The sequence below is a fragment of the Palaemon carinicauda genome, chromosome 37 (genome assembly GCF_036898095.1).
Source record: "Palaemon carinicauda isolate YSFRI2023 chromosome 37, ASM3689809v2, whole genome shotgun sequence".
NCBI classification, from domain to species: domain Eukaryota; kingdom Metazoa; phylum Arthropoda; class Malacostraca; order Decapoda; family Palaemonidae; genus Palaemon; species Palaemon carinicauda.
The window spans coordinates 44,051,048-44,073,905 of record NC_090761.1 but is presented as its reverse complement, the minus strand read 5'-3'; the positions used below and the strand labels follow the sequence as shown (position 1 = coordinate 44,073,905).

The 22,858-nt window shown below is 45.7% G+C and overlaps 1 protein-coding gene across 5 annotated transcripts in view; it reads left to right on the top strand.

Moving 5' to 3' along the window:
- The window catches only part of LOC137629611 (androgen-induced gene 1 protein-like), a 138,993-nt gene that overhangs the window by 96,308 nt on the left and 19,827 nt on the right, over positions 1–22,858 (top strand). For all 5 annotated transcript variants that reach the window (XM_068361096.1, XM_068361097.1, XM_068361099.1 and 2 more), the window contains one exon: positions 9,598–9,749. In XM_068361096.1, the coding sequence (XP_068217197.1) occupies positions 9,598–9,749 (152 nt within the window). The remainder of the gene's footprint in view (positions 1–9,597; positions 9,750–22,858) is intronic.

Here is a 22,858-nt window from a genome sequence, read left to right as displayed (position 1 = left end):
GTTGGCCACCGGTCAACAGAGTTGGATCCCGGTGCACCCTATTTTATATTCACTTATCACACTGGTTTATGTTATATGAAACCCTCTGGGTTCCGTTGGCGGTTCTTATCTACAGTGCCGCCCCCCTATTTAATTTATAACAGTTCCTATGATGATTATATGACAGATCACTACCCCGGAGTTCCTATACGAATTGGTTTTGGATACTTTTATTTCCCGGCCCGGGGCTTAGCCTCGCCCCGGGAAATCAGACACCCTGTGTCTTAAATTTTTGTTGTTGCATCCTTTTTTATACTCCCGGCTCGACCGGAATGGATGGCTATACTTTAGTCTTAAGCTAGACTTTTGTTTAGGCCGGGTCCTCCGGACCCGCCCCTACTTAAGAATATTACAGTTAAGCCCTAATCTTGTGTTAGGCTTATGTTAGGCCCGGGTCCTCCGGACCCGCCCCTACTTAAGAGAATTACAGTTTCTCATATACTATTTACTTTAGTCTTAAGCTAGACTTATGTTTAGGCCGGGTCCTCCGGACCCGCCCCTACTTAAGAATATTACAGTTAAGCCCTAATCTTGTGTTAGGCTTATGTTAGGCCCGGGTCCTCCGGACCCGCCCCTACTTAAGAGAATTACAGTTTCTCATATACTATTTACTTTAGTCTTAAGCTAGACTTATGTTTAGGCCGGGTCCTCCGGACCCGCCCCTACTTAAGAATATTACAGTTAAGCCCTAATCTTGTGTTAGGCTTATGTTAGGCCCGGGTCCTCCGGACCCGCCCCTACTTAAGAGAATTACAGTTTCTCATATACTATTTACTTTAGTCTTAAGCTAGACTTATGTTTAGGCCGGGTCCTCCGGACCCGCCCCTACTTAAGAATATTACAGTTAAGCCCTAATCTTGTGTTAGGCTTATGTTAGGCCCGGGTCCTCCGGACCCGCCCCTACTTAAGAGAATTACAGTTTCTCATATACTATTCTTTTTATAGATGGTGCATTGTCAGACGACAGCCTGTGCAGCTGTTCTACATCAGCCCTGCGGCCATACCGTCTGTCGGTCTCACGCCCTCTGCGGTGTGCAGCTGGAGGATGTCGTGGTATGGCACCCGGATAACTGTGTGGTCTGTTTTGACCTCGTTACCACCCTTGGATCTGACTCGGTGAGTCCCGTTGGCTATGTTGCCTTCTTATTTATCTTACCTTTTTTGGCATACATACACTATTTAGTAAGATATCTATGGTCTTGAAGGACCACTGGGAGTCTGCCCTTTTATAATTCCCACTATTATTTCAGGCATCCCCGGAGCAAAAGTCTGCGGCTCGGGCCACACTGAAAGTGTGGGTTGGTGGTTTTGCCCGGAACGTGAAGTCCAAGCGGCCGTACGTCCTCTCCGAGGACTACTGTTCCCTGATTTACCCCAACGCCAAGTCTTCAGCCGCTGTGGCTAGGCATGTTGCAGCTCCCATCATTGCCCACATTGATGCCACCATAGCGGGGTTTATTGATCCAGAGCAGGATCCGTCGGACGCCCCCGGAGATCTAGAAGACAATGTTGCCTCCATGAACCTTGACGTGGAACCCATGTTATTGGATGATCCAGATACAGGTAGGGTGGTAAGTGAGGCAGGTGTTTCTGGCGCTGAGATTCCTATCCTCAGCCCCTCTCTTTCTTCTTCTTCTGATCGCTCTTCCTTCCATGGTTTTTCTGGGGACCGTGATTCGTCCCAACGATCACACCCGGTTCCCCCCAAGAATAAGTCTAGAACCTTACCTAAAGTTCATAAGCCTCATAAGGCTTCTCATGGTTCTAAACAGAATACAAACCTGTCATCTAAGGCTTCTGGCTCCTCCTCTAAGTCTCGCGACCCGGGAGTTCATTCCGCCACACCTGCTGCTAGCCCGGGCCTTTCCGAATCAGCCATGCTTCGCATCGTGTCGGAGATGCAGGCTAAGTTTGTATCAGAGATACAGTCTAAGATGGACACGATGTTCTCTAACATCGGTCAGAGACTTGGGGCATTAGAGCAAGGTGCTCCGGAGCGGGTCCAAAGCTCTCTCATCCCGGATGCCTCTAAGCTCCCGCAGTTTGCCAAAAACAACCCTTGGCGTATGGCTCTTCATTCCCCGTTCTCAGACGGAATGTTAACTTTGGAGGGTCTTGGCACTCGTCCCCTAGAGGACTTTGAATTCTTTCCTCCTGGTCTGGCATTTCCATTTCATGGTTATGCCAGGCTTACCGAGGAAGCTTTGGTTCGGTTAGACAAGGTCCCCAAGGAGACAGTCATCTTCCCAAAAGAGCAGGCCCAATCTGTGTGGGCCAGATTCCTGAATGACATCGGCTGCACCAACACTATGTTGACGCCTTATAAGAGCTCTTTTACAATGTTCCTAATGGACAAAAACACCGTGACTCCATGTGTCAATAAGGTAGCAGAGCTTGCCTTCCAATATGCTCTGGAGGAGAAGCCCTTGCCTCCCATCCGAGAGGTGGATCCAATCTCCCTCCTTCTTCCTTCAGGCATTGAGTGTTGGGACAACGTCCATACCACATTTACCTCTGGAAAGCTAGCAGCAGACTGTGCTTCGGTAATGTTTAGTGAGCGGCTTCCCCGTCTCCCGGAATCCCTCATTAAACAGGAGTATGATTCTCGCCTACGCGTTGGCCGTACTCTGAACCTGGCCACTTCCACGGAGTCGATAGCCTTGACTTACGATACTGAGAGTATTTTTAAATCTCTCAACAAGGCTACGTTGCAGTCATTATACTACGACCTGTATGACTTCGCTACTGCTAAACGCAAGTGTCGCAAACATGTCCTGGCAGAGGCGACTATTAGGCATGAACCTAATAAGCTGATCCGGTCCTCCTGTTGGGGTTCAAACCTCTTCCCTGAGGACCTTGTAGAGGAAGTCTTGGCGGAGGCCACTAGAGTCAACCAGAGCCTTAAAGCCCGTTGGGGTTTGACTCCTAAACGTAAATCTGACCCTGCAAATTATCAAGCCCGGGGTAGGAAGAAGCTCCGTCCATATACTTCCACCCAGTTCAGGCAACAGCAGACTGGTTCGCCCATTTTCCGGCTGCCTCTTCCCCCATCTCCTGTTGCCCCGGCACAGCCTTCCACCTCTCAGGCTCCTTCGGACAACTATGTCACCGTTCTGCTTCCTAAGAGCCAGCTTTCTGGTGCCTCCGCCACTTCTCCTGCCTTTAACCAGTCGTATGAGGCTCATAGCTCTTCCCAGAGTTATGGTAGAGGTAGAGGCTACCACCGTGGTTCTAACCAGAACAAAGGCAGGGGAAGAGCTTTTCGCAGAGGAAAGAACTTCCGAGGCGGACGTGGAGGCAACTCCTCAAACCAATACTGAGGTGCAGCAGGTAGGGGGGAGGCTCTATGCCTTCCGCAACAAATGGAGGTTCAGTCCCTGGGCGTTCAGTATCATCTCCAAGGGACTGGGGTGGAGTTGGATTCAAGGACCTCCTCCTCCGAACAAATTTCGTCAACATTCCACTCCGGACCTGGTCGAATTTGTCCAGGATCTTTTACAAAAGAACGCCGTACAAGAAACGAAACACCTGAAGTTTCAAGGTCGGCTGTTCAGTGTCCCGAAGAAGGATTCAGACAAGAGAAGAGTGATTCTAGACCTATCCCTTCTCAACTTGTCCATTCAATGCGACAAGTTTCGAATGCTTACCGTCTCGCAGGTGCGGACCTTACTTCCCCATGGGGCCGTCACCACCTCTATCGATCTTACAGACGCCTATTATCACGTCCCGATAGCGAGACACTTCCGTCCGTACCTAGGCTTTCGCTTAGGGGACAAAAGTTACTCCTTCAAGGTGATGCCTTTCGGGCTCAACATCGCCCCAAGGATCTTCACAAAGTTAGCAGAAGTCGCTGTTCAGGAACTCAGGAATCAAGGGATTCAAGTAGTAGCCTATCTGGACGACTGGCTCATTTGGTCAGACACCTCCCAAAATTGCCTAAAAGCCACTCACAAAGTCATCCATTATCTTCAATCTCTAGGCTTCCAGATCAACTTCAAGAAGTCCCGTCTTCTTCCAAAATCGAAGTTCCAATGGCTCGGCCTGCAATGGGATCTTATATCTCATACTCTGTGTCTTCCCAGACCCAAGAGGTTAGAGATTGCAAGGAACACCAAACGCTTTCTCAAAGACAAAGTAAGTTCCAGACGACTCCAAGAGAGGATTCTGGGGTCCCTTCAGTTTGCCTCAGTGACGGATCTTCTTCTGAAGGCAAAATTGAAAGATATCAATCGTGTCTGGCGTTCGAGGGCGAACCGGAAGCTCCGGGACAGGAAAGTCCGCCTTCCTCCCATTCTACGGGAAAGACTTCTTCCTTGGACAAGAGCAAACAGTCTGTCAAAGTCAGTTCCCCTTCGATTTCCGCCTCCGAAATTAATCATTCACACGGACGCATCCTTATCAGGTTGGGGCGGTTATTCTCAGCTCAAGAAAGTTCAAGGTCTTTGGACTCCCTTGTTCCGCCAATTTCACATCAATGTGCTAGAGGCCATGGCAGTTCTTCTAACCCTGAAACGTCTTGCTCTTCCCAAGAAACAACACCTTCGTCTGGTCCTCGACAGCGAAGTGGTGGTCCGCTGCCTCAACAGAGGCGGGTCAAAGTCAGGGCCTCTGAACCATGTTCTAGTAGCCATATTCTCCCTAGCAGCCTTGAACCGTTGGCATCTTTCAGCTGTCCACCTGGCGGGAGTCCGGAATGTAGTGGCAGACGCCCTGTCCCGGACCTCCCCTCTAGAATCGGAATGGTCACTCGATCTAAAGTCATTTCGGTGGATTCTCTCTCAGGTTCCCGGTCTCCAAGTGGACCTCTTCGCCACGGAATCCAACCACAAATTGAGAGTATATGTGGCTCCCAATCTAGACCCTCAGGCTTACGCCACAGACGCCATGTCACAGAATTGGGACACCTGGGAAAAGATTTATCTCTTTCCCCCGGTGAATCTTTTGCTGAAAGTTCTAGACAAACTGAGATCCTTCAAGGGACAAGTAGCCTTGGTCGCACCCAACTGGCCCAAGAGCAACTGGTATCCTCTCCTGCGAGAGTTGAGACTATACCCTCACCCGATACCCAATCCGGTTCTGTCTCAGATAGTACAAACACGCGTTGTGTACGCTTTCTCAAACATTCAGAGCGCCCTAACTTTATGGACTTTATGAAGTTTGCGGCTATGCATGGTGCCAATATTGATCCTCAAAACACCTTGTTCCTAGAATCGGATAAACGGGATTCCACCATCCGCCAGTATGACTCTGCAGTTAAAAAGTTGGCAAAATTTTTAATAGACTCAGACGTGAACTGTATGAACTTGAACCTTACAGTCACTTTCTTTAGATCTTTATTAGAATCAGGTCTGGCAGCCAATACTATCACCACTATTAAATCGGCTCTGAAAAAGATCTTCCTAGTGGGTTTTAACATAGACTTAACCGACTCTTTGTTAGCTTCAATTCCGAAAGCTTGTGCCAGACTGAAACCGGTTACTCGTCCTACTCCGGTGACCTGGTTCCTTAATGACGTACTCAGATTGGCTTCTGATACCATTAACAGTTCTTGTGATTACATTCCCCTTCTCAGGAAAACACTTTTCCTGGTGAGCTTGGCTTCCGGGGCAAGAATTTCTGAATTGGCAGCCTTGTCGAGAGACCCGGGTCATATTGACTTCCTGCCTTCGGGAGAGGTCCTTCTTTCTCCTAACAAATTCTTTTTGGCTAAGAACGAAGACCCTCAAAACAGATGGTCTTCCTGGAAAATTGTTCCCCTCACGCAAGATCCGTCTCTGTGCCCTGTTACTACTCTTAGGTCTTATTTATCCCGGACCTCCTCTAACTCCTCGGGGCCTCTATTCGTTAGAGAACAAGGCGGTACCATTACTATTAAAGGGATCAGGCAACAAATCTTGTATTTTATTAAACAAGCTAACCCTGACTCTTTTCCTCTTGCACATGATATCAGGGTGGTTGCTACCTCGGTGAACTTCTTTCACCACATGAATTTTACAGACCTTTCCAGGTATACAGGGTGGAAATCACCGTCAGTGTTCAAGAAACACTACCTTAAACATTTGGAAGCCCTAAAATTTTCTACAGTAGCCGCAGGGAGCGTAGTTACTCCCAAGTAACTCACAGGTTAATGCCTTGACTCTTTATCTCTCCCTCTTACCTGCCTCATTTATACCCTATTGTATTCGTTGGTCTCGCACCTGAATACTGTTATTATATTTGTAAATTTTATACTCCTGAGTATCTGTATATATTATCACTCACGGCATTATTATACCTACCTTATTGGATTTATGTTCATATTTAAGATACCCTTATAATTGTTTTTTGGTACTCATCTCTGATTAAAAGCATCCTGTATTTCCCTTACGCTTATGTTTTTTCCTTTATTTTGCAAGTTTGGTGACATTTTCTCTTGTATAGATTCACTGGGCGGCACAGGTTCGAGCCCAGAAAAGGGATTTTGACGTAGGAAAAATCTATTTCTGGGCGAAGGACCTGTGCCGCCCAGTGAACCCTCCCAGCTCCTCTCCCTTGGAGTCCCCAAACTTTGGGTGCTAAGGAGTTGGGTTCTGAGCGGATGCATTGTTAGTAGTACCGAGTGAGGTTGAACGGCTCTCCTCTATTGGAGTTTCTGTCGTGGATGAATCTAAATAGTGCGGGACCTCTGGATTATACACCCAATTTTATACCGACACCAATAGGTGAGCGAGCTAGTTAACCTAGCACTCCTTTACATTTTTTTCTCTGGTATATTTAGCAGTAAATTACCTAAGAATAAGTGCTAAATGGAGCTTATTCACTGGGCGGCACAGGTCCTTCGCCCAGAAATAGATTTTTCCTACGTCAAAATCCCTTTTTTGCACAGCTGCAACCCTAGTTGGAAAACTAGGATGCTATAAGCCCAAGGGCTCTGCCACAGGGTGGCCCCGATACGCATCTCCTCCTAGAGTGGAGGCAGAGCACTGCATTAAGCCGAGTTCACCTTCAGGGGGCTCCAACAGGGAAAATAACCCAGTGAGGAAAGGAAATAAACTACTTGAGAAGTAATGAACAATTAAAATATTAAAATAAATCTTTCATATATAAACTATAAATACTTCAAAGTAAAACAAGAGGAAGAGAAATAAGATGGAATAGTGTGCCCGAGTGTACCCTCAAGCAAGAGAACTCTAACCCAAGATGTGGAAGATCATGGTACAAAGTCTATGGTACTACCCTAGACTAGAGAACAATGATTTAATTTTGGTGTATCCTTCTCCTAGTAGAGCTGCTCACAATAGCTAAAGTCTCTTTTACCCTTACCAAGAGGAAAGTAGCCACTGAAGAACTACAGTACAGTAGTTAAACCTTTGAACGAAGAATTGTTTGGTATTTTCAGTGTTGTACTGTACAGTGTATGGACATAGCAGTGTGGAAAGAATAGGCCAGACTATTCAGTGCATGTGTTGGCAAAGGAAAAATGAGCCATAACCAGAGAGAGATATTCAATTAATGCTAGCCTGCATTCAGACAGTGGCAGTGATCCTTGATTAACCTACCTTAATGGAAACCCTAGTCTAACTTCTCATGTTTTGCGTAGCAGTTCTATTTTATTGTAATCATTAGTAATAGATCTGATGGCACTTGGCAATATATTGAGTCGATAACCTCTCTATAAGCCTTCCTGTTTCATTTGCTTCAGATCCTTTTATTGTAAAACTCACTTTTCTGTATCCAGGCAACTCTTTATGACCACCGTATTCAGAGATTAAGACTCGGGGTAGGAGTTTCCATAAATCTCTCCTCTTGCTGTAGCTTGTGCACATAAGGAACCTTTTTGTGCCATCAATATTAATGTTATACCTATGGTGCCAGGTACACAGTTTTCTATTAGCCTGTCACAGCATTGCCCCAGGCTATGGTTACATTATAATTTGGTTGCTAGGCCTTGATACAGTATGTCTAACAGTCCCTCTTATGAATGAAAGAATAGTACAGCTTATGTATGAACAGGTTTGTATAAAGGACTCGATGTAAAAATAAAATGAAAATAACTTTCTTTTAGTTCAGGGGAAATCCAGAGAAGACTAGGCTAGTGGATTTTGTTGGGAATTATGATGATGATACTGCTTAGGCTATAGTAGTGAACTTCATAAGCTTTTTACTAAGACTTATTAGTGCATGAGATGACAACACATCCCTGACATTCACTCTTTTTATTCCCTCTCAAATTTTTTCCTCTATCCATCCAATGCATTGTTTTGAGTGCAATTCTTTCTTTTGATCTGGAGATGCAAATCATTTCCTCTCCCCAGTCCCAGTGCAGTATATAGCCCTAAATCCATGAATCAATCATTTCGTTAATTATGGAAATATGTAAGATTAAGTTTTCGTTTTGTATATATAAACCATTGCCCTGTGATGAACTTCCCCTCTGATTGGGTATACAGTTGAATGGGAATAGAAGTTTATTTCTTGAGGCAAAGTTTCATGTAGATAGAAATAGCTGAGATGCCGGATGGATTTTCTTAATAACAATGTACTGTATCTCTTTCTTCTTTGAGTAGATCAAAATATTCTTCCTTCTTCACATACTGTATTGAAGTACAGTATAGGACTATGTAAGCAATACTTTATATGCAAGAAAGTTTTAAAAATATTTTGATTTTGAGTTTTAACAAATATATTTTGTACTATAGTTTTAAGATTTTCAAGATGAATAATATTTAGACTTTGTTTAAATTGATTATTTCAATGAATCTTCCCTTATGTTCATATTGCCTTATTCTCGAAGTTGACTCAATATCAACGAAACTAAAATTTTCCTATTTTCTTCCCTATAAGAGGCTTGTCCCTCACTTCCATTAAGGCAACATATAGTGACTTAACAGCAACATCCACAGTGTAGCTACAATGCATGTGCATTCTAACAGTATTTAGAGTTACCCCACTATTTAAGATGGACGTTTTCATTTGTGGTTTTAGGATATCTAAATTTTGATTGAGGATATCTTCTAGAATTATTGTGTAAACCTATGAGAGTAGTTCTCTTGGGTTTGTAAAGCATGCAAGCCACAGGATTGTTTTTTTTTTCTACATTTGGAGTTAGATTGTTTGCTTAATACAGTACTCCTCTTTTAGATATGTTCTGAAGATTTTAAAGTTTCTGTCTTTCCTTCATGACCCACCTCCATCAGTGTGTGGAAGTCAGCAGTATGAAGATCAAAGGAGATTCATAGAAGTAAATGGAGTTTAAATAATAAAATTTATTTCTATACTCTCTTGATGTTCATATGCATCCCCACTGGCTATTGAGGTCGAGAGGATAGGATATTAATTTTAACTTTGAGATTGAAGAAAAGGCAGGTGTAAGCTAGCCACACCGTGGGTTGAGTTACTAGATATTGCCTTGCTTTGCGAAAAATTTAAGTCTCTTGGAGGGAAGAAAACAGGAGATATTCTGTTTTGTTAGTGTAACATCTATATTGAGTCTGCTTTGAGAATGAAGAAATATGGTCATAAGGTGTGCATAGAAATAATAGATTTTATTATTAAAATTTTATTTGTCTTATTTGACAGGATCTGCTATATTGCTTACTTTGGTGGGATTTGGGTGTATCCTGTATTTGAGGTGTTTGACATGACAGGCAGAACTATATTCTTTGCTGCACTCCTCTTCCCAAATCTCTTTTTTGTTCTTCTGGGACAGAAAATCCACACAACAGTATGGGGTAAGTTATTACTTGATTTTGTTTATAAAATAATCTGGCATTAGTATACCTTCTTGATTTGATTGAAATCATGTGTGTTTATGGACAGAGGAATATATATTTTGGAAATGTAAACTGAATCTATAGAATAAAAATTATACCTCCAAGATGCTAAAATGTATAAGTCAATTATCATCATGGGAAAAGTACCTGCTGGTCTCTCAAGTTGATGGCTATATAGATGGGCCTCAATAAGTAATAATTTAAATAAATCTTACCTAGAAGTCATTATCCTTTAACCATCAAAGCCACGTTTCTCAGCCTTTAACAAAAACATATATTCTACCCCATTCTCTCCAATCTCCCCTCCCCTGTGATGCTCAGTAGACCTGATAAGAAGTGCCACTGGGTGAATACACAACTGGTCATTACATCCAAAAAAACTTCATATTATCATTGTTATTATCATCTGGCCATGGATGTAGTAACACAAGGTATTAGAGATCAGTCTCCTTGGTGTATGCTTTTTGCTGATGATGTTATACTGTGTAGCACTAGGTGAGAGGTAGTAGAAGAGAAACTGGAGGAGTGGAGAAGAGGATGGGGATCTGGGGGCAGAAATAAACCACAGAATACAAGCAGGATGGAAGAATTGGAAAAAAGTGCGTGGAGTACTATGCGACAAGAAAATAGGGGTTAAGTTGAAAGGTAAAGTACACAGGACAGTTGTGAGACCGGCAATGATGTATGGAGTAGAGACGTGGGCAATAAAGAAGACAGAAGAGAAGAAGATGGATTGGCAGAGATGAGAATGTTGAGATGGATGTGTGGTGTGATAAGAAGAGATAAGATATGGAATGAAGCAATTAGGGGTACCACAGGAGTTAGAAAACTATTAGATAAGATCCAAGAAAGTAGACTGAGGTGGTACGGTCATGTCATGAGAAGAGATGAACAGTATATTGGGAGGAGAGTGATGGAAATGGAGGTACAGGGAACGAGAAGGAGAGGGAGACCAAAGCGAAGGTGGGTGGACTGTATCAAGGATGACCTTCGATCAAAGGGATTAACCGGTGATGAGGTGTGGGACAGAGGTAGATGGAGAAAGCTGACCAGAAACATCGACCCTACATAGAAGTGAGAAAAGATGTAGACAAAGAAAAGAAGAAGAAGAATTGTTATACTCACCTTCTGGACCACCTCTGTACTCTGCCTTATTTTAAGATTGAAATAGGTAATCTAGTAGCAGAATTTGAAATGAAAAGTTATGCCTCCATCTCTTTTTAAGATTATATATAATTCAGAAGGTGCCAAAGGGTTTGGAAAAACATATGGCATTAGTTAAGGTACTACAAGTTACTGACGAGTCAATTGAATTGATTACTAGTGAATGACAGTGTAATTGTTAATAATGTAGTTGATTAGTGGTATTTGGTAAGAAGGATAAGCATCTACCTTTTATCTGTTACAGCTAATTGATTAAAAGTTCCCTATTTTAAGGCAGTTATTTGTTATAAATCTAATGGTTAGGGGAGATTCATGGTGATACTTTGGTTATCAAATTGATGAGTTTTTTGTTTTGTTAGGAGAGCAAAGAGAATATGAAGTGATTTTATTTAGAGGCATATCATACGCCTTTTTCTCATAAAAAACTAAACTACCGTATTTCCCGTGTCATAAGACTCACTTTTTTCCAGAAAATTAACCACCAAAAATCAACCTGCGCCTTAACACTTAGATAAAGTTGTGTAGGGGAGTTTTACAACTCTCAAATATCCCAGTAATGACATACAAACACTCACACTCACTAGACATGAAATATAAGCCTACAATTATCATTCTTATGTAATAAATAAATGCACTTTCTTTAATTAATGAAGGTAACAAGATATTAGTTTTGGTTTTGGTGACAGCTGATTACTCACCAAGTTGCCAACGCCATCTACACGCAAACATACCAACTAATGTTATCCAAGCAGACAACGCTAGGTTGCAATAGTTGTTTATACCGTGCTTATCTATTTTCGCATAATTTGTTAATATTTTATAATAAAGCAATATTTTGGTAGACTCGATTGCATGGATACTGAAATAATTAATTATTTTTTGCTGAACAGAATCTTGAAAAAACCTCTCACTGCAAGTTGAGTATAATGTAACCAAGTTAGATGTGAAGTAACTAGACCTAGAGTCAAACAACGGATTTTGAGCGAAGCGAAAAATCTATTTTTGGGTGAGATAGCCATGGCGTCCTGATGGAAGGTTCCTTTTTGGTAGCTTCCTTGTGTAAATAACTACTAAGATATTCCCAGAGAATTTAACCACAGGTTATCACAGAATTCTAACTTCTGGAGCGAGTATCCTAAAGGTTTCCCTTTAAGACATCGTATATCAACAGGGGACGCATGTATTAACGCGCCACATAGCTATCTACACCCCGAACAGAGTTAATGCTTCGGTGTGTAAGGGCTGAGAATAGCTGGGAGCCGTTCCATAGCTAATCTCATTCGTGGCTACTTCTGGTACTCGAGACGTAAACAAACGGGCGCCATTGCTTAAATGACGTCACGTCCGTCTTCATCCTGAAGCCAGTTGCTTGCCCATCACCATGATACAGCAGAGCAGGGTGGGACCTAAAAACTGGACGAAGTAGCAGGGAGGGTCCATCAGGACGCCATGGCTATCTCACCCAAAAATAGATTTTTCGCTTCGCTCAAAATCCGTTTTTTGGGCTCAAGCCATGGCGTCCTGATGGAAGAATACCAGAGAATCAATGTATCGTGGTAGATTTTCCCCTATTAGTAAGTGCCAAGGCATTGACAAAATAGCATAGTAATCTTGGTAAAGAACCGTAGGGAAGAATCATCCTGCCCCCCTTGGCAGTGAAGTTCCCACGGGCCATGCCGACGTCAAAGTGGTATTGAAGGGCTATTCATCCTGATAGAAGAACTTGAAGAACTTGGAGACGAAGCTGAATGTTTGGCATTCGTATAGGAACATTCTGAAAAGCAGACCAGTGGTGGTTGGGCACTGTGTGCTGAGAAGGGTGATTCATCTCCAGGGTATGAAGAGTAAGTATTCGTATTGGAACATTACATAATCAGAGTGAATATAAATTAAGAGTTAGTATCTTAATTTCTCCATAACCATAAGGAAAAAAGGGGATAATAAAACTATGACAGGCATGTATTTCATAGTAAGTAGGAGCTGATTGAGACGCACAGGTAATAAAATAGAAATTTTATTTCACAAATGCAGAAATTAAATGAATTGCAGCAATAAGTAAAGTTCATTTACAGTAATTATAATGTACATAGTAATAAAGACTTGCTCTTGAATCTGAAAAGGAATTTCAAGTTTATTAGTAGGCACTTGTTCTCGAGGAACGTAAGTCTTTGATTAAAAACACATCATGCTCAGGGCATGCGGCACTTGTGTGACAACTATGACATTTCACCTGGGATAAGAACAGTTATAAAAGCACTAAGTGTTTTCGACATCACTATGTATCGCTCGAGGGTCAACATAGGCACCCGAAGAGTTAGAGTCCCAAGTAACTCACTGTTCTATGCAGAGTTAGGTGCAGGTTTCATAACACTACCTGCGGCTACCACAAAATGTTTGACTTCGTGCACTTGTTTCGCATAATGTTTAAAGAAAACGCGCGAGGACTTCCAGCCTGTGAAGTTTTTAAGGCTTTCAAAGTCCATACTCTGAAAGAAATTCAGAGATGATGCAACTTTCCTAGGATCATGACCGGCGGGTGTACTGTCAGGATCCGCTCTGCGAATGAAGTAGGTGATTTTCGCTCTTAATTGTTTCAGTGACAGGTCGCTGCCCGATGTTTCTCCTTTGAAGAGTTGGCCTCCACCAAAGTTCGAAGTTCTGCGAAGATAGACCTTGAGGCTCTCTACTGGGCATAAAGAGACATCTTCCTTCAGGGGGCATATTCTCCAGGGGCCCCATCTTTTGGTGGGTAATTCATTTTTGGCGAGAAACGTCGGATCAGGGGAGAGGGTAACGTCTCCTGTATCGGTAAACAGGATGTGCCCTTCCTCTCTTGATAATGCCACTATTTCGCTGACTCGAGCTCCCGAAGCAAGAGCAAAGAGAAATATAACTTTCTGAGTCAGATCCTTGAGAGGGCATGAATCATTATCCAAGTTGGAGGCGAAATGGAGCACCTTGTCTAATGACCAGGAGATCGGTTTCGGTGGGGGTGCTGGGCGTAGGCGAGCACATGCTTTCGGTAGTTTATTGAAGATGTCGCTGGACAGATCAATTTGGAAGGCATACAGAATTGGTCTGGTCAAGGCCGATTTGCAGGTTTAAATCGTATTGGCTGCTAATCCCTGTCCATGAAGGTGAATAAAGAAGGACATGCAGAAATCAATTGTGATTTCCTTAGGATTTTTTGTCTTGACGAAGGAGACCCATTTCCTCCAGGATGATTCGTATTGCCGTCTTGTGGATTCGGTCTTGTATTCCTCTAGGAAGTCCAGACTTTTCTTCGAGATCCCAAACCTCTTCTTTGCGGCTAGGGAGAGAAAATCATGAGATGAAGGTCCTTGATTTTCGATGATGAAGCGAAGACAGTCGACTTCTGTACTTGTTGGGAGAGAACTGGGCCCGGGAGAGGGATCAGCTTGGGCTGTAGCTCCAGGACCAGGGGGTACCAGTTGCTCCGGGGCCACTTGGGAGCCACTAGGGCCGCTGTCCCTTTGAAGGTTCTCAGTTTGGAGAGGACTTTCAGCAGAAGGTTGGTGGGAGGGAACAGGTAGATCTTGGACCATCTGTTCCAGTCCAGTGACATGGCATCCACTGCTTCTGCCTTGGGGTCCTCGTACGGGGCCACATACCGAGGAAGTTGATTGTTGTCGCTCGTTGCGAAGAGATCTATCTGAAGTTCTGGGACTTGGTGAGAGATGAAGGAGAATGATCTTGCGTCTAGAGACCATTCCGACTCTATCGGGTTTGTTCGAGATAGAGCATCCGCTGTCACGTTGCGGAATCCTTGTAGGTGAACTGCAGACAGTTGCCACTTCTTCTTCTCTGCCAGACGGAAGATTGGGAGAAGCACCTGATTTATCTGGGGCGATCTTGAGCCTTGGCGATTGAGACAACGAACTACCACCGAGTTGTCTAGGGTTAGACGAATGTGGATCGAGGGAGGCGGGGATAATTTCTTCAGAGTTAGAAGGACCGCCATGGCCTCCAAGATGTTTATGTGGAACGTCTTGAACAGGGGAGACCAGGTGCCTTGAGCCTGTTTTTGGTGGGAGTGACCTCCCCAACCCTCCAGCGAAGCGTCCGTGTGGATGTTGAGTGATGGAGGAGGGTGTTGAAGAGGAATGGACCTTTTCAGGGCCTTTGCTTCCGACCACGGCTTGAGGAGAAGTCGAAGTCTGTTTGGGAGCCGTCTCTTGAGGTCTCTTCGAGCGATGGATGCAGAACGTCTCCAGACTCCCGCGGCATCCTTTAGCTGTGCACGAAGCACTAGGTTTGTTACTGAGGCGAACTGTAGAGAGCCTAGAACTCGTTCCTGCTGGCGTCTTGAAATTCGTTTGGATTTCAGTAGTCGCTTGACAGACCCTGCTATTTCCTTCCTTTTCTTCTGGGGGATGGAAAGGCGGTGTGACTGAAGGTTCCATTGGATTCCTAACCACTGGAACTTCTGAGCTGGAGAGAGGCGAGATTTCTTCTCGTTGATCTTGAATCCCAGGTGTTCTAGGTACTGGGTGACTTTGTTGCAAGATTTTACACAATCTTCGGGCGATGGAGCCCAGACTAGCCAGTCGTCGAGGTAGGCCATCACCTGGACGTTTCGGAGGCGGAGCTGTTGTACTATGGCGTCCGCCAGCTTTGTGAAGATCCGAGGGGCCACATTGAGGCCGAAGGGCATGGCCCGGAAGGCGTAGCTTTTCCTTTGGAGTCGAAATCCTAGGTAGGAGGAAGCGTGATGGTTCATTGGAACGTGCCAGTAGGCATCCGCCAGGTCTATGGAGACCGTGTAGGAACCTCGAGGCAGAAGGGTCCTTATTTGTTGAAGAGTCAGCATCTTGAACTTGTCGTTCGCTATGAACTTGTTGAGGGGGGATAAGTCCAGAATGACTCTGAGTTTGTCGGAGTCTTTCTTGGGGACACAAAACAGTCTTCCTTGGAACCTGGTGGACTTTACCTTCCTTATCACCTTCTTGTTCAAGAGATCTAGGACATATTCTTCCAGAAGGGGGGTTGATTGTTGGAAGAACTGCTGGAATGTTGGGGGTGGTTGAGTCCAACTCCAGCCTAGACCCTTCTTGACGATGCTGTGTGCCCAGGGATCGAAGGTCCAACGATCCTGGAATTGGCGGAGTCTTCCTCCCACCGGAAGCACTTCATTGCCTCTGGTGTCCCGAGGGCTTGCTGCCTCGGCCGCTAGCTCCCTTTCCTCCTCTGCCTCTGGAGGGACGGCGAGACGCGTCTCTGCCTGCACCTCTGTTTGAGCCTCTACCTTTGGGACGAAAGGTAGTCGTCTGTTGCTCGAAAGCAGGGGTGAAGACCGGTGACTGTGACAACACCGGTTGGGTGACCAATTGAAAGGTCTGTTGTGGCTGAGCTGCCACTTGGGAGGTAGCGGGTCCCGGAAACTGACGTCTTGGTTGACGTTGCTGGGGTTTCTGTTTTGAGGATTTCCTCTTAGGTTGAGGTCCGTCGTCCTGAGAGGTTTTCCTCTTCCTTGACATGCCCCACTTGTGGAGAAGGTTCCTATTCTCCGTGGCGGCTTTGTCGGTGATTTCCTTCACAAGGTCAGAAGGAAAGAGGTGTTTGCCCCAGATGTTGGAGGAAATCAGCCTCCGGGGTTCGTGTTTCACAGTGGCACCTGCGAACACGAATTCACGACAGGCTCTCCGAGCCTTCATGAAGTGGTACAAGTCCTTCATCAGGGTTGCCATGTGGGATTTGGAAAGTACCATGTAGTGGTCTGGTACTCTGGTGTCACAGGCCATAATTTCAAGTTGGACTTGGTGGGACATGGATGCTGCGAGCCTCTCCTTCGTATCTTGTTCCCGACGAAGGAGGTGATCGTTGAGCTTCGGGAGGTCTTCGTTAAACTGACGTCCGGCGACGTCAGGATCTAGCTTTCCCACGACGAACGTATGCTGGATGTCCTTCCAGTGTCGAGCGTCAGGGGGAGTAACTATGGAGAAGGGTCTGCACTCCTCCAGTGCAGGGCAGGCTTTCCCCTCTTCCACAGCTTTAAGGCACGCAGCGAAGGCCTTTTCCAAGAATGGAAGTACCGCATTTTCAGGTGCGACATAAGTAGGGTGCTTCTTGCTCAGGGCCGGAAGCTTAGAGCAGGTAAAACCCCTACTCTTGAATGTGTTGGCTAGCATAGCCTGGGCCTTCGCGAGATCGAACACTATCTCTTCCTTCGGTTCGGTCTCTTCTTTAGAGGCAGGTTCAGAGCGAAGTCGGACGTAACAGTCCGGGTAGGCCTCGAAGTTTGGGAAGAACTCCACGTCTTCCAAAGGGACCGTGCCGATCTTGTCGCTGACGAAGATCCTGCCGGTCGCGATAACCATATGCTCAGCATACCTCCATGGGTTGGCATGTGAGCAAGCGGGGAGATCCTTAACCGAAATCCTCTTCGGTTCTCTGGATCCCATCATGGACCTGATGAACTCCTGATTCTCCTTTAACCTGTCGTCCATGACGGCTCTAATCAACCGGATCATTTCTTGAGTGGATGAAGAGGGATCCGGGGTCGTGGAGGTAGACGGGATAGACACTTCCGTCGGTGTAGGAGTAGGGGCGGAGATGGAAGGAGGAGCGACCTCTTGCTCCGACTCGGCGTATTCCACCTGGTCTTCGTCATCTTCAGCTCCTTGAGCCATGAGGGTCTTCTCCGTACCCTCCGAGACATCCGACATGTGTTCGTCATCATCGGAATCTAGGCGGCAATCGTGCATGGACTGGGCCATGACTACATCAGGTTCCACCGTAATTTGGACAATGGGGATCAAATCCTTGGGCACCACAGAATCAGGGGAGGCCTTTGGGAACAGAAGTGACCTCAATTCTTCAGTGGCCAGGTACGGTCCGGTGGCATTCTTCTGGAAGCCACGCACCCATTTGCGTAGCTTCTCTCGAGCAATGTCCCTGATCTCCGCTGAGGGAGAGTTATGGAAGCCATCAGCTATGTGAGCCTGGCAGACCGTACAGTTCAGCGGGTCCCAGAATTTCAAATCCCCTTTCTTGTTAGCACAAGGGGCGTGAGTCCTGCAAGCCGTATGCCCGTAGAAGTGCGGGCGTTTCACAGCGCATAAGTCGAAGTCACACTTCATCTGCTCCTCCTGTGGAAGAAAGAGAAAATGAGTATGGGGGGAGTCATAAGAATGGCTCTTAATCTAAGTTAATATTAATCAATAATTTTAACTTAATGAAGGGTGTGATGCATAGAGATTGAAGTAGTAAAGAAAACATACTCCATGCATCCCACCCGGCTGGCTACCGCAAGCTTTATCCTTGGATAATCCGAGATGGCCGAAGGCACTGGATAGTATTTCCTAGAAGTCCATAGGGCAATGGAATTCCATGGAAAATGCCAAGGATAAGTTTGGGACCGAGGCTACTCAGTCCCAAATTAGGGGGCTAACAGATCCCTTAGGGTAACTGCTTCCGGCAACCAGCCGCGCTAAGATACACGCAGCATGCTGGAATTTTGAAGAATGCAAAGAGACAGCATGATTACTAATAGAACAGTACCAAGGCACTGATCTAATAGCGTAAACAGGCCATCTGTTTGCAGTGTAGGGCTATCAGTATTCATATGATAGCTAGTAGAAGGGGGTGCAAGTAGTCTTGACGCCTCCGGGGGGTTCCGGCAGACCTCCGGCACGCCGGAGGCCGCTCCAGCAGAGTTTCTGGCATTAGAACAGACAATATATAAGTCAAGAGTAAAACCAGGGTGGCGGCCGCCGGCACAACGGCGGCACGCCGGCAGAGGAGCGGCGGCTCCGGCAGTCGGAGGATGCCGGATTGGTGACTGGGACAAGGATGGTTATAGCGGAACCAGGTTGCCGGCAATGGATGCCGGCACTCCGGTGGCCGACCGGCAGGCGGACGGCGAAGCTAGGAGGAAGGAGGAGAGCCGGCGGCGGTCGGCAGTCCCCCGGCACGCGGGGCCTGGCGGCATGAGGGTAAGGGGAGAGTCACCAAGGTAGGAGGCGGGTATCGCCGACAGTGGAGGCGGCAAGGGACCGGCACCCGGATAGTGAGAGAGACAGGGGGAGGGATGTAAGAAGTCCAGTCATGGACTCCCAGACATCCCCCCTTAGAGGGTGTACCCATGATAGAGGCAGGCTCTATCACCCAGGAGCAGGGGTCTCAGAGGACCGGGAGCTAGGGTAGCCCAAGGGAGGGCTAGGGGACGCCCAAAGAGGGGGGAGACCTCCACATGCAGAACACATCTAGTGGCTAACCCCATAGGACACTATGAAGGGTATATGTACCAGAGCGGACTGCACATGGAAGCTCAAGGTAGCCCTATCACTCCACCCTAAGGAGGAGTTGTAGGACAGGGGACAGATGGGTATAGACTAACCTAAGTGTAGGCTAGGCTATACAAGAGATAGGTGGGGAGGGGAGAAGAGAAGAGTCTTCCAAGGAAGGGGTTCTGTACCAGAGCGGCCACTAGGGAAAGGGAGGACACTCCCTAACCTAAGATAAGGCAGCCAGGCTGAAACGGTGCATGGGTACAGTTTCAGCAGGGGACAGAGTAACCTTCCAAAACCTAACCTAGAGCAGGGCTAAGAGCCCTGAACTAGGAAAGATAGAAGACATATCGCTATCGCAGGACAGTCATAGACTATTCCTAGCCATAGAGGAAGGGCTAGCCTTTCCTCACTCTCGGACGCAACCCTAAGGGGGGTTCATTCCCTTAGGGAGGACTGAGAGGCGATAAATACTCCATTAGACACTTGATCCCTCTACTTAGAAAGGGAATCAAGGCTAAACAGAGGGAATGCCAAGGCAGGGGATGAAGGAAGCATATAGGGGTCCTACAAGTAGGTTAGGTTAGGAAGGGACACTAACTAACCTATCCCCTATATGGTCCCTGAAGGCGAAAAAAAAAACACTTGCATCACGGTCGAAAGTATTGTAAAATAATGCCACTATCTTCATAACTTAGCCTAGGATCACTAATAAAATCATGCATGAACACTTATATATAGGCGCTCTGGCCTGGGGGCTATAGTAGCCGACTGGTATGAGGTCAATCGATGACCGATAAAAAGCGTCGAAACACGATATAAAAGTTCCTAGCTATGAAGACTAAATAAACTAATGTTATCGATTAGTAAATAAGGCCGGAAGCGTTGTTGTGGCTAACTAAATAAGGCATGCATAACAACAACGACGCCATAAAATGGCGGGTCCGGTAGAGGCACAGCTCTGCCACAAAACAGCAATTATCTCGGAAAGTAATATTTACTTTACGGTCAGAGCTTAACTAAACAATACTGGAACCTTGTACTCAACTTTCCAGAAGAAGGCGAGGCTGAAGGTAGCGACATAACGTAGATGCAAAGCGATAAGTAAAGCACAGGGAAAATCCGTCTAAGTAGGGCGAGCTACTGAACAAAGGATGAAGACGGACGTGACGCCATTTAAGCAATGGCGCCCGTTTGTTTACGTCTCGAGTACCAGAAGTAGCCACGAATGAGATTAGCTATGGAACGGCTCCCAGCTATTCTCAGCCCTTACACACCGAAGCATTAACTCTGTTCGGGGTGTAGATAGCTATGTGGCGCGTTAATACATGCGTCCCCTGTTGATATACGATGTCTTAAAGGGAAACCTTTAGGATACTCGCTCCAGAAGTTAGAATTCTGTGATAACCTGTGGTTAAATTCTCTGGGAATATCTTAGTAGTTATTTACCCAAGGAAGCTACCAAAAAGGAACCTTCCATCAGGACGCCATGGCTTGAGCCCAAAAAAACAAACAAACAAAAAATATTCCATGTGAAATTTCTAGAGAATTCTTTTTTTCATTAATAATTAATTTTGTATCAAAATTTATACACGAGGAATTTGTGAATTACCAGAATTTTACTTCTCTACCAAAATTTGATCAGGAGCATTTGGCAAACTGCTTTCATGTAAACGAACACTTGAAAACGTTATGATGATGGTAGCAAAACTAGTAACTAGAACTGGTTTTATGGTTTTTATATATATATATATATATATATTTTTGGGCTCAAGCCATGTCGTCCTGATGGAAGTTCCTTAAAGGCAGCTTCCTAGGGTATATTACAACTACAGCGATATTCCCAGAGAATTTACCTTCAGGTACCCAGAATTCTAACTCCTGGAGCGAGTATCCCTAAAAAAGACCTTAGGGATATCGTAAATATCAGTGGACGTATTCTTGACACGCCTCATAGCAATCTATACCCCGAATAGAGTTAACACTTCGTAGGGGTAAAATGGCAAGAAAACGAAAACGATAAGAAAGGGGGGAGCCGTTCATAAGGCACCCCCCCTCTCCGCTTCGAAAGCGTGCCCTGCGCCGCTCACGGCGCCATCTGTATTCCTTTTTGCGTAGCTCTACGACTCGGTGTATTTTCCCTGTTTACTACCTAATCTTGGAATTTTCTCGTTAATAATGCTTTCTCCAACTTCTTCTGCCTCGGATAAGTTGAGTATTATTTCTTTTATGTATAAATGTAGGCTCTTGGTTAAAATTAAAGTTATTAAAAGAGTTATCTTTGATACAAGAGCTGTTGCCTGCTGGAGGCATCATGGATGCTGTCGCTCGCTAGAATAGGATTTATTTGTTAGCAAGAGCGACGTTCCCAGCCCCCTTTGCGCTTAAATATTAGCTACTTAGCTTATTTAGGAATTCTGTTATGATGCGATAGTAATGTGCCTGGCGAAATTACCAAGGCTACCAACACTAGTCTTCGTAGGCTAGTTGTTGGCCTATGTACTTCCTGCATGATAATTAGTCTTCCAAATGTGAAATTATTGCTTTAAGCGTTAGGCAACGTTATACATATTTGTCCTTTTCGAGTACCTTCCAAGATAGTATTGACGTGAGTTTCGGTGAATTAGGTAATCGATTCTCTTAGTGCCTAGGCTAGGTTGTCTTAGGTCATTATAATATTATCTGTTCCCCGTTTGCTCCCTTCTCTTCGGGGAAGGGGCAAACCCTTTCCCTCTGTTTAAGCCTTAGGCTTAACTCTAGTGGTTTATTTGAATTAATCTTCAAATATATCTATGCTGGGGTAGTACTGTACCTTCCTGTTCCAACAGTATTGGTTCAGAGGGTGACAGTACAACAGTGTTTAGTCTGAGCCCGGTTTGTCTGGCATGGGGCAGAGTCTCCCTTGCCGATTGACTCGGGCACTAAGGGTTCCCCCCCTTAGTCCACCTTGTTGGGTTCCAGTAGTGATCCCTTTACTCGGTGACTCATCAGACTGTCCTTGCCGTTCCGGTCTCGGGATATGTTCCCTTTTCTGGAAAGGCAATTCCTTCCTTGCCGTGGTTCGTGGGAGGCAGCCAGTAGTGCCGGCCTCCCTCTCGGGTCTTTCTCTACTGAGATGAACTGTCTTAGTTTGGAATGACCCTTAACCAAGGTAAGGTTGGATAGGACCCTCTGTCCTTCCCTTCTCTTTTTCCGTTCATTGTGTCAGTCGTCTGCATCCTTGCCTAGCCTAGGTTGGGATGAGGAACTGACGTGGTCTCCTGTCGGCCGGCAAAGTGTGCCGACCGGCAGAGACCATTACTGTGAGTGCTGCCCGGTCCTTTCTTGGTCCCTCTATCGCTGCCGTCTGAAAATTCAGTAGGCAGCGGTTAGGAAGCTTGACTTAGTGTCTTCCCCTTCCTTTCGGCACTCTTTCGGGTGCCGGGCTCAGAGACTTATAGTCTCTTAACCCGGCACTCACTCTTTTGTCTTAGTATGTGTTGTCCTTGCCGTCTGCCGGCCTACAGGCCGGCTGTCGGTGGGGAGGGGTGTTCTCCAGTTCTCTTGCTGTCGGTCGGCGTTGGGTGTATACCTTTGCCGGCCGGTCTATTGCTCATCTGCCGGCCACTACAAGTGGGGCCGGCAGCCGAGTGCTGCCTAGTGTGTGGGGGCTAG